This window comes from Leopardus geoffroyi, chromosome D3 (genome assembly GCF_018350155.1).
Source record: "Leopardus geoffroyi isolate Oge1 chromosome D3, O.geoffroyi_Oge1_pat1.0, whole genome shotgun sequence".
In the NCBI taxonomy this organism is placed as follows: domain Eukaryota; kingdom Metazoa; phylum Chordata; class Mammalia; order Carnivora; family Felidae; genus Leopardus; species Leopardus geoffroyi.
In genome coordinates, this window is record NC_059339.1 from 93789511 (window position 1) to 93801852 (window position 12342).

Below are 12342 nucleotides of genomic sequence, written 5' to 3' on the forward strand. Positions count from 1 at the left end.
ACCTTCAAGAGCAAGGTAGCGAAGTAGACGTCTCTCCGGACCTAGCGGTCAAGATTGCTGCTTGGAGGCGATGTGAGGGAATAACGAAATCCCCGGGAACAACGGATCCCGGGAAGTCCCTGTCCGGAGGCGCGGGTCAAACCCGAGCGAGGCGGCGGGATACGACAGCGCGGCTCCGCGGCCCCCGCCCCGCGGCGTGTGCGCACGCGCCCAGCGCTCGGGGCGGGGCCGCGGGGGCCACGCTGCCTCCGCTGGCGCGCCGTCGCGCGGTGACGCCAACGGACACGGCGCGCGGGGGGGGGGGGGGGGGGGGCGGAGTCTCGGGGCGCCCCCGCCTCCGCTCGCTCCCGCGCCGCGCGGTGACGTCATCAGGCCGGGACGCGCGCCCGGACCTCCGGGCGCCGCCGCCTCCTGCCTTCGCCGCACGCCGTCGTCATCCGGCCCCGACGCGCGGTGACGCTATCGGGCCCCGACGCGCGGGGGGCGGGGAGAGACGAGCGGGCGGTGCCTCGGCCGGGTTGGAGCTGAGCGCAGAGGGCGGGGAGAGGCAGCGAGTTGAGGTGGGGCCGGGGAGGTGGGGGGAAGGTGGCGGCCGGAGCATGGCGGACCAGATCCCTCTGTACCCGGTGCGCAGCGCGGCGGCCGCGGCCCACCGCAAACGCGCGGCCTACTACAGCGCGGCGGGGCCCGGGTCGGGTGCCGAGTGGCCCAGCAGGTAACGACGGGGCGGACCTCCCGCTCTCCGTGGCGCTCCCCCGCCCTCCCCCCTCCCGCTCCCTGCCCGGGTGGGGTCCCCCTGCAGGTGCGGCCGGTCCCCGACTCCCCAGCCGGTCTGTCCGCGCACCCGCAGGCCGCGCACAGTGCTTCCGACTCCGGCACGCCGGGACTCTGGGAGGGAGGGCGGCCACCCGGTGGGGGAGGGGGGGCTCCGGGATGCGCTGTCAGGCCCTCTGTCCCGACCCCGGGTGCCCTGGCGCCCATCGCAGACGGAGACGAGTCCCCCTCCGTGCCGTTGCTGCGCTCTCAGCTGCGCCGGCGGGAAGTCACGCGGACGCTCCGGTGTTCGAACCTCCGGGCGTTACTGGAGAGATTGTGGACGTGACCCCTGTAACTTGTACTTAGCGTCACAAATATGTACCTTCACGGGCAAGCACTATTCTCGCAAATGTGGGACGTTTCGTTTTATTTGCAGACTACACTTTTTACTTAATCATGGGTTTACAAAGTATTTTTTGTTGACAAGAATTTTTGCTTGTAGCAATGGGAAACGGAAGTTCGGAAGGCTAAGTTGGTTAATGGGGACCACAGTTTAGGGGTAGACTGAAAACCTACCTACTCACCTTTCATTTTACAATGGAGGTCTCATACCCTAGTTGGTTTTAGCTCATATTTATTTCTTACCTAAAGAGAAGAACACTGCATTTAATAAATGGTAGAGTTATTAGAAAAAGAAGTGGAAAGAAGAAATACTGTTCTCTACAGTAAATGGAAATTTTATTCCTGAGGAATTTTAGAAGCAATTAAGCTTTAATACATAAGAGGAAGAAAACTGCATATTTCAATATCCAGTTGCTTCAGGATTCTAGTTTTAAAGTAGTTTTTGTTGCAGGCTGTTTGAAAGGCTATGACATACAGTCGAGGAACGTGTATTATAATGTTACAGAGCTGAATTGAATCTTGGTTCATTGACTTACTTGCTGTTTGATCTTACTTAAACGGAACCCCCGTTTCCTGGGATGTAAAAGCGGGGACACTGGCTCTTCTTACAGAACTGCCGAGAGTTACAGGGCTGTAAGGTGCCTGTGTCTGGTGTTTGTACCATTTCTCCTTTCCTCCTTCATATTACCTATGAGAGTAATCGCGTTAGTAATTCTCCAAGTGGTCGGTTTTAGAAGATCATTATTTGGAACTATCCTGCTTATATCACAATCGATTTCCATCATGGTTTGCATCTCCGTTTTTGGTACGTAGATATTTAGGATCCCTTCGTCTTCTGGTGGATTGTTTCTTTTATTACACCATATTCTTTGTCTCTGGTAATTTTCTTTGCTCTGAAATTTACTTCTGCCATATTGTGGTTTAATGTTTGCATCGTGTTCGCTTTCAACCGAAGTTGAATTTGAAGTGAGTTTCAAATTCTTTGTTGGATCGTGGTCTGCCACTAAGCACTCTCAGTCTCTGTCTTTGGATTGTTGTATTTAAACCCTTTACCTTTAAGTTAATTGCTACCTTAGAGCTCAGGTGCTATTTTATGGTCTATTTTCTGTTTCTCCTGATTCTCATTCCCCTTCTGTTTCTCTTCTTGCCCTCCTTTAGGTTACTTGAGCTTTTCTTGGATATCTCCGCAGTGTTTTTGAGTGTAGGTCCTTGTATGTTATTGTGTTCGCTCTGTTGGGTATTGCAGTATACATACACAGGGACTTACCACCATGGTATGTTGGTATTAGGATTTTACTCCATGGAGTGAAGTGTGTAAACCTTGCTTGCATTTTGGTCCCTTTACCCATTTCCCCCCCCCCCCCCCCCCCCCCCCCCCACTTTAACTCATATCAGAAGGTGTTACACTTTTTGTTTATTTTTTTTAATATATTTTTTTAACGTTTATTTATTTTTGAGTCAGGGAGAGACAGCATGAACGGGGGAGGGTCAGAGAGAGAGGGAGACCCAGAATCGGAAACAGGCTCCAGGCTCTGAGCTGTCAGCACAGAGCCTGACGCGGGGCTCGAACTCACGGACTGCGAGATCATGACCTGAGACGAAGTCGGATACTTAACCGACTGAGCCACCCAGGCGCCCCTACGCTTTTTGTTTAAATCATCAAATACAATTTATAAAACTCAGGATTATAAGGATAGTTCATTGTACGTACCCATGTTTTTGGTCATTCTGTTATTATTCATGCTATTTTGCTCATTTCCTTCCCGGTGTTCCAGCATTCTCTTTTTTCCCCCAATCCATTCTATTTGAGAAACTTAGTATAGCCAACCTTGAAACGTCTTTCATCTTAGAATGTTTTCACTAACCCTTCATTCCTGAGGGGTAGATTTGTTGGATATAGAATTCCTGGTCGACAGTTTTTTTCTCACCACTTGAAAACTCTTGTTACATGTCCGGCTACCCTTCGTGACTTCTGCAGAAGTTCATTGCCACTCGAATTGGGATCCCTACGGCCAGTGTGTTATTTGTGCCTGACTGCATTCAAGTTTTTATTTGTCTCTCATTTTTACAAGTTTAACTGTGATGTATCTTGTGGACTTTGAGTTTATCTTGGTTGGTACTTAGTGAAGCATTCTTAATCTGTTGGGGTTTGTTTCACCAAAGTTACGGAGTTTCTAGCCGTTAGTTTCTCGTACTCTCTCTTTGGTTCCCCCATCTCCTCTCTCTCCTGCTGGTACTCAGATGATACAAATGTTGGACATTTGTTAGTGTTATGTAATTCCCTGGGCTGTTTCCCCCCCAGTTTCTTTTTTCTGTGTTCAGTTTGTGTGCATTCTATTGATTTGTTCTCAAATTCCCCAATTCTGTCCTCTGTAGTCTTCACTCTTCTATTGATCCCTTCCAGCAGTGTTGTATTTTCGCTGTTGTATTGTTCAGTTTTATAGTTTCTATTTGTTTCAAGAGAGTTCGTAATTGGTTGTTGAAGTGTTTTTCTGTATGCTGCTTAAAATGGTGGTCACCTAATTCCAGTATCTGAGCTAGCCTCGGCTTAGGTGTGTGTTGCCTTTTGTAAGTCCCACTGTGAGTGTTTTGGTTCTCGTATGACTGATGGGTTTTGATTTTATCCCGGACATTCTGGCTGTTAATGTTTGGTTATACGTGGGTCCTGTTGTATCTTTTACTTTAGCAGGTGATCAGCCTGTTTAGATTTAGCCTATAGGTCCCGGCCTACATTTATGGGCTGTGATTCCAATGACAGTTTAATTTTGTGCTGTGATTTTTGGTGTCCTTGCTTTATGTGGTCCTACTGGGACTCTTACCCTCTCTGCTTATGCTGCTGAGAGGAAGAAGGGATTTCCCCAGACCCAGCATCTGTTTGTAAGAGAAGGAAGCGTCAGGCCTTGTGACAGAGGAGGCTTTGTTGGCTGGGCGGTGGTTGCGGTTGTACCTGTTCTGTGTGTGCCTGCTGGCGGTTCTGGTGCCTCTGGTTAGAAGAGTCTGAGCACCCCTGAGGCCACATCCTTCCCGCTGGTGCCCCCCTGCCGCTCTGGTCTCTGGTGGGATGGGGGGGGGGGGAGGGAGGAGGAGGGATTCAGGCTTCCTGGACTGGCTGCTTCTGAAGCGAGATTGCAGTTGGTGCTGCCTGGTTGTCCTGGTGAGAGAGGGGAACCCGAGGCCCGTGGGGACAGAGGGGCTTTTGAGGCCTCTAGGGTTCCTCTAACTGGTGCTGCCCAGATGCACCAGTGTCCCCTGATAGGACAGGGGAGTCTTAGGGCCATTTCCCACAGGCACTTGGTGATCTCTTGCTGCTGGTGGTGGACTCTCTCCAGGGGAGGAATGACCCTCGTGGGCTGCCTTTTGTTGCTTGGTTGGGAGTCAGGGAATACCAGGCCTAGGTCCTTCCTTCTGTCGGGTGGGCGCGTGTAAGACGTCCTCCCCTGTGTTGTTTCTCCGGTCCTCTGTTCCAGAGCAGCCCAGCTCGCTTCCTCTTTACTGCTGCCTTTTTATCATCTTCCAGAGCACTCCTTTGGTTGGCTCTTGCTTTATTTCCAAGGTTTATGTGTGGACTTGGTAGGGGAGCAGGGAGAGGTGGGTCTTAAGCGGAAGTTGTGCTTTCACATTATTTTGTGAAGTTTGGTTGCGTTTTGTCACGGGAATGTGTGTGCAGTTGGAAAGCTAAGTGGCGAAACGCCCAGAAGAAGGTGCTGTGGCTCTGTGCTCTGCTTCCTCCCTTCTCCTTCCCTCACCCCTCACCCCCCACCCCCCGAGGCCGTTATTTCGGACTCTTGCGGCTGTTTCTGCTGGCGTTGAAAATCTCCATATTTCGGTGCCTGTGTTCCTGACTTTGTCAGCACCTGCAGTTACTTTCTTGTGAAGCCTTGCGAATCTCCACCCCAGCCGCGATAGAATTAAACGCCCTGCTGGCTCCTGTGGTCCCCTGCTCCCCTCACGGCACAGATTGCACTTGACGGTAAATGTTGGTGCAGCGGCTGTCAGATTTTACCCCTGACGCCTGGCCTTATGAGTTGGGAAATGTTCCCTTCTCTTCTACTTTCTGGAAGACATTGTGTAGACTTGGTGTTGACTTCTTTAAACGTTTGCTAGAATTTCCCAGTGAAACCATCTGGGCCTGCAAATTGCTTTCCTGGGTGTTTCAGTTTACAGACGCAGTTTCTAGGCTGTTCACGTGAGCCGTGTCACGTTGGGTGAGTTGTGATTGTGCCCTTTGAGGAATTGGTCCCTTTCAGAAAAGTCGCCATGTTTGTACAGAGTTGTTGGTCATGTTCTCTTGGTGGCTTTGAGGTGGTTTCATTCAGATGTTGGTGGTTTGTGCCTCACTCCTTTTTGTGGGTTAGTCTTGCTAGAGATGTGATCTTTTCCAAGAGCCATCTTTTATTTTACTTATTTTTTTGTAGTTTTCTATTTCATTAATCTGTGTCTTATTTTTTCCTTCCTTTTGATTGCTTTAGGTTTATTTTTCTTATCTCATTCTTGTTTTTTAGGGTGGGAGTTTCGATTATTGATTGGAGACTTTTCCTCCTTTGAAAAAAAAATTTTTTTAAGTTTATGTATTTATTTTGAGAGAGAGAGAGCAGGGGAGGGGCAGAGAGAGAAGACGACAGAGAATCCCAAGCAAGCTCTGAGCTGTCCGCACAGATCCCGATGTGGGGCTTAAACCCACAAACCTTGAGATCGTGGCCCGAGCCGAAACCAAGTTGGATGCGTAACTGACTGAGCCACCTAGATGCCCCAGGCTTTTTTTTGATTAATGTTTGCTTGGCATATAATTTTCCATTATTTTACTTCCAGCCTACTTACGTTTGAGGTGAGTTTCTTGTAGTCAGCTTATGGTGGAATTCTACTTCTTATCCACGCTGCCCATGTCTGTCTTACGCTTGATGTATTCAGAACATTTATGTTCACTGTCACGATTGAGAAGTTAGGGCTGATATCTGCCATTTTCCTTTTTGTTTTCTGTGGTTTTGTTTCCTTGTTTTCTTTCTCCTGTTTTCCTGCGGGTTACTTGAACATTTTTTAGAATTCCATTTTGATTTACCTGTGGTGGTTTTCACTGTATCTCTTTGTATAGATACTATTTGGTGGTAGTTCTAGGTGTTTCATCATCCATACGTGACTCATCACAGTGTTCTGGGGTTGATATTTTATCTGTGTTAGTGAAGTGTAGAATCCTCACCTCACGACATCCCTTTACTCGTCTCTGTGGTAAAGCTATTATTTTGTAAAATGACGTATAAACTTTATATATGTAGAAGTATGTAAATATTTCCCTTTCGTGTAACTAGAATCACACATCAGTGTTCTAACTTTTGCTTTATTGCTCAAGCATAATTCAGAAGAATCAAAAGAAGGAATGCCTGTCGTATTGACCCATGTTTTTGCTATTTCTGTTATTCTCTTATTTTCTGAAATTCCTGAATTTATTTTATTATTTCCGTTTTAAGAATTCCTTGCTATTCTTCAGTGTAGGTGTGCTCGAAACAAATTCTCTTAATTTTCTTTCATCTTAGGAGGTCTTTCTCCTTCATTCATGAAGGGTAATTTTACCAGATATACAATTTGGGGTTGACAGGTTTTTTTGTATTTTTTTTTAGCACTTGAAAAATGTTATGTTGCTTCTTTTCAGCCTCCATGATTTCTGATGAGAAATCCGATGTCATTTGGATGTTTCTTTTCCCGTGGGTAATACGTTACTTCTTACTGCTGTCAAGCTTTTTTGTTGTCTTGATCTTTCAGTAGTTTCACCATTATGGGTCTTTGCATAGATTTCTTCGGGTTTATATCGTTTGGAGTTCACATAGCGTATTGAATCTGCGTGTTTATATCTTTGGTCAAGTTAGAAGTTTTCAGCCATTTTTTGTGTACTTTTGAGCCCCACCCTCTTTCGTGTCTTCTTCTGATACTCTCTCTGGAGACAACTTTGGAGATCTTTTCTTGTCTCATATGGTCCTGAGTTTTCTGCTCTTTTAAGTCCATTTTCTGCTTACATTGGGTGGTTTTTGTTGTTCACTTAAAGAAAGTTCCTTGGTTTTTCCTTTGTCTCTTCCATTCTGCTCCTGAACCCTATCCGTTAGGGTTTTAGATCTCTGTTACTGTATGTGTAGTTTCAGAATTTCCATTTGATTCTTCTTCATGTTGGTATCCTTTGCTGAAATAGCTGTTGGTTTTCATTTGCATCAAGTATGGTTTTTTTTTTTTTTTAATTTATTTATTTTTGAGAGGGAGACAGAGCAAGAGTCGGGGAGGGGCAGAGAGAGAGGGAGGCACAGAATCGGAAGCAGGCTCCAGGCTCTGAGTTGTCAGCACAGACCCTGACACGGGGATTGAACCCACGAACTGTGGGATCGTGACCTGAGCCAAAGTTAGACGCCTAACCAATTGAGCCCCCCAGACCCCCCAGTATGAGTGTTTTTTTATTGTATCCTAGACATTTTGGGTATTAGGCTATGAGGCTCTGGATCTTCTGTTCTATTAGGCCTCCTCTGACCCCAGGACTGAGGGGCGGGGAGGTGGGATGAGGCCATGTTGCCTTATAACTGCCTCATGGGGTGAAAACCGGGTGTCCCTTTACGGCTGGGCAGAGATGGGGTCTGAGGCGTCCCACTGGGCTCTGCTGATGTCCCCTTGTCTGGGGAGGGGAGGAGTGCCTGTTTATTACACCTTGTGGCCTCCTCCAGTGTCTCCTGAGGGTCCTTTACCTCTGGGTTCCAGCTTGTCCTGTCATGTGCTGTGACAGTGGGAGAGATGGGCAGGAGGGACCAGGCTTTTCTTGGGGCTGTCTTAGGTCTGTGCCCGAGATTGTTTTCTGGCTGCTGACTCTCTTGTACACAGCATTGGGAGCTCCCGCTGTGTTGCTCCTGGGGTGTGAGGTCCCTCCTGGTCTGCCTCCTCCTCCCCCTCACCTGTCTTGTGTGTGTCCTCTCCAGCTTGTAGCTGTGTCTGTTGGGGAGTTGGGAAGGGCTTTGCTCAGTCTTGCTCTGGAACTGAAAGGAAGGAGTAATTTTCCTTTGTTTTTTGTTTTTGTTTTTGTCTTTCCTCCTTGTATTTTAAAGTCATTCTTCTTTTTCATTCATTAATAGCTTTTCAGATACAGTTCACATACCATACAGGTCTCCCACTTCAAGTTAAAATTCAGGGGCGCCCGGGTAGCTCAGTGGGTTAAGCGTCCGACTCGGTTTTGGCTCAGGTCGTGATCTCACGGTTTGTGGGATTGAGCCCCATGTTGGGCTGTGTGCTGACATTGCGGAGCCTGCTTGGGACTCTCTCCTCTCTCTCTTTGCCCCTCCCCGGAGGGTGTGTGTGCTCTGTCTCTCTCAAAATAAACTTAAAAAAGGGTAAAATTCTGTGTTTTAGTGTATTCACAGATAAGTCGGCCATCACTGCAGCCAGTGTTGAGCATTTTTGTCACCTCGGAAAGAAACCTGGCACGCTGTAGCTGCCATCCCACTTCATCTCTAGATTTTCTTTCTTCTCTCTTCTTTTTTTGGTAAGTTTTATTTAAGTAATCTCTACATTTCATTTGGGGCTCAAACTCAACGATCCTGAGATCAAGAGTCCCACACTCCTGCTGAGCTAGCCAGGCACCCTGCTATAGATTTTGTTATGGCAGCAAACTATATTTAACAAAACTAACCGTTTTTTTTTTTTTTTTTTTAATTTTTTTTTTCAATGTTTATTTATTTTTGGGACAGAGAGAGACAGAGCATGAACGGGGGAGGGGCAGAGAAAGAGGGAGACACAGAATCAGAAACAGGCTCCAGGCTCTGAGCCATCAGCCCAGAGCCCGACGCGGGGCTCGAACTCACGGACCGCGGGATCGTGACCTGGCTGAAGTCGGACGCTTAACCGACTGCGCCACCCAGGCGCCCCAAAACTAACCGTTTTTAAGTGTACTTTTGACCTAATATATAACAAATCACTAATTTCATACTTCAGAATTGGTAGATAGTTTAAGGTTTGTCTAGTATTTCTGTTTTGGGAAATATGTGTGCTGTGTATTAGAACGCAGCTAAAAAATTATATGATCTATAATATAAATTTTAGATTAAATAGTACAATCTAAAAATGATATAAATTTTAGATTAAATAATAAAATCTAAAAAATAGTTTAAAAATGAAAAGTGTAAATGCAGTCTTACATTTCCAAGAACAGAAGTTAATATTATGAGGTTTTTTTCCTCCACATAGGCAATAGAAAGCTAATTAGTTGTTAGAAAAACAGCTTTGGGGGGCGCCCGGGTGGCTCGGTCGGTTGAGCATTAGACTTCAGCTCAGGTCATGATCTCACGGTTTGTGGGTTTGGGCCCTGCATCCGGCTCTGTGCTGACAGCTCAGAGCCTGGAGCCTGGTCCGGATTCTGTGTCTCCTTCTCTCTCTGCCCTTCCCCGACTCGCGCTCTGTCTCTCTCTGCCTCTCAAAAATAAAACTAATAAAAACAATTAAAAAAAAAAAAAGAAAAACAGCTTTGATACAGGCTTTTCTTGCTTTGTGAGCTTTAAAAGCCTCTTTCTCTGACCGTATAAAAATATAATTTTGTGCTCACAATGTATAAGGAATTGTACTAAAGTATTTTAAAAGTTCTCAGGTTTTCTTTGGAGTGAAATAACTTTTATTTCATTATAATCAGACCAGTTTAGGACACAATATACTTAAAATATAGTGATGGCAAATCGTTAAAACTTGTATAGAATTTTTCATCCTGAGGTTTATATTTTATGAAAATTTCAAGGAGACAAATTAGATGTGATTTGAGTGTGGTTTAACATGTGTGAGGATGTTCCTGGTTGTTTTTGTTTTGTTTTGTTTTTTCAGTATGTTAGTAGGTGAATGAAATGCTGTCTCCCACATGTGGTATTCAACAGTTCACTAGGAATGCAGTCACTTGTTAAGATCATTTTTTTGGTAAACTAATGTGAGGCATCTATTCCTTCTTGTGTTATGTGTAGTTGGGTAAAAGTAAGATAACTTTTAAATTTGTTAATTTGATATTTGTATTTCTGTCTCTTAAATGGTACCTGTGTTATGCACCTTATCTTTACAGTTGAATGAAAAATGAATAACATTGGACGTTATTTTGTTTATCCATGTCTGTTAGTACCTTTTCCTTGCTTCTCTTTGCAGTGTGGCTTTTGGCCCTGCCTAGAGGCATTTGCAGTATTATAATAGTTAAACTTTAGTGTTTGAAAAGAGATTCATGCTGAGAACAGATGGCTATTGTCTGATTATCTCTAAAATATTAGCATGTTTCTTGATAGAGGCAACACAAATTTTTTTAATGCTAGTTTCCCCATTCTGAGTGTCTATACACAGTTTTCTCTGACACAGTTTTCTCTGAATCTTACAAATTTTACAACTGTGATGATGATCTAAAAAATATCTTACGAGTTGTAAAGATGAAACTTCTCCTTTTCTGTGACAATTTACAACTGAAAACGTTTTTTGAAGTATAGAATGACTCTTAAGATAGCGTTTGTCAAAGTGCCCAGGCCTCCTTGGATCAGACACATACATATTCTTAAGGGTCTGTAGCTCACCAAGTTTATGAAGTTCTTTAAATCTGCCAGGACAAGAATATTTCGGTTGAATTTTCTGCAGTTGACAGTATTAGCATGAAGATAAGAGTTGATGATTGTGAAGGTCACAGTTTGAGGGGACTGAGTATGTGTCCTGAGCCAACTGGCCCACTTATCTTTAAATTTCTAGATTGGCATTTGCATAATATTGGGTATTGTAGCATTAACTCTAATTTAGAAGTTTGTTTCAATTTATGTATAGCATCTGTGTAATTTCTTACGTCAAGAAGTTGGTATTCGGTCTCTTATAGAGCATCTTGGAAGAGGGATCAGTAGCTCCGAGGTGGCTGTGTGTGTAGTTCACGTGAGGGGCGTCTCTTGGCTTGAGGGACCAGCAGGCCCTTGTCCTTGCTTGTTCTGTTGCCGAGGTCACGGCTTGCTTCTTGGGCACTGTTCCTTTCCTTTTTTTTTTTTTAAACTACTCCACTGTTTACCTCCTCCGCTAGTGTAGGAAGGGAAGACTGGAAAAGTCCCAATTTCTCAGTACTTCATACACTTTTGCTGCATATTAATGACTCATCAGTGACACTTGAACTTGGAAGTTGTATTTGATGAAGGAAAAAGACGTTTCTTTATAGCCCTTTGCTGCTTTGTTTTTCCTACTTTATTAACATGTAGGCAGAGGGGGCAGTGTCTATTTTTCTTCCAGAAGGTTTCAGCATTAGGCGTATTTTAATGGTTTCTCCCTTTACTAGCAGTTGGCTTCTCAGAAATGTTTCTCATCAAAATGGAAACAATAAGGCTGTTAGATGCTTAATGTGAGTTTAAGCTAGTTATTGTATTGACCTACTTTTCCTTTTCCTTAGATTCATGCAAATTACGTGCCTTCCAGCCCTTGAGTGTTTTGTTGAAAGTTCCTAATTTTTGTAAACCTTTGGCAGCAGCTCAGATAGCTGTCTCCACCTCTTAGTGTGGCAGTCCTCGTGGGTTTGGTATCATCTGTTCTGTCGTCTTTGTTCACTTTGTTTTTACTCGTTTTAAAAATATGTTTCCAGAATTATACTTAATTGCTGGAAACGTTGATTTTTCTTGAGTGACAAACCAATTAAGTGTGTATGACACTAGGCAACAAAGACACTTAAGATTTTCTGCTTATCCTGTCTCTGAAAAAATCCATTATTCATCGTCTTATTGTTTTTAAATACTGAGGTAAAATTTTCAATACAATAGGAAAATTGCTTTGGAAATGGAATAAATTGCTTGCCAGTTCAAAGGCTCCATTTCTGAAGTGGAGGTTACTAAACATGATGTTGCTTATATCCATTATCTTTCAGACTCATTGTACTACTTTTCTAGCATTAAACTTGATAAGATTGTGACTTTTGCTAAAATGCAACACAATCGCGGAAAGAACCTAATGAAAAAGACGAAAAATCTCATTTTGTATACTATATTATAATATATTTAAGTGGCGTTTTGAATTTTAATTGCATTATGTATAAATATTCATTTTCTAGTCGACTGTTTTAAAAGAAGGGATCTTATGCAGAAAATAAGAAAACAAGGAATTTTTCAGAGGAAACCTACTGACCCTGTTTTAGGCCTGCTGCTTCACAGATGACCCGGGCTTTTGCCTGGGTATCTCAAGTGACAC

At 44.6% G+C, this 12342-nt stretch overlaps 1 protein-coding gene across 11 annotated transcripts in view; it reads left to right on the forward strand.

Annotated features, from left to right (window-relative positions):
- The first annotated feature begins 380 nt into the window (after positions 1-380).
- Positions 381-12342, forward strand: part of ATP9B (ATPase phospholipid transporting 9B (putative)) — a 254025-nt gene continuing 242063 nt past the window's right edge. For 4 of the 11 annotated variants that reach the window (XM_045457996.1, XM_045458005.1, XM_045458004.1 and 1 more), the window contains exon 1: positions 536-715. In XM_045457996.1, coding sequence (XP_045313952.1) covers positions 600-715 — 116 coding nt within the window. In that variant the 5' untranslated portion in view covers positions 536-599. Of the gene's footprint in view, positions 716-12342 lie in introns of all 11 variants that reach the window. The other 7 variants (XM_045458002.1, XM_045457997.1, XM_045457995.1 and 4 more) reach the window with 6 other exon arrangements.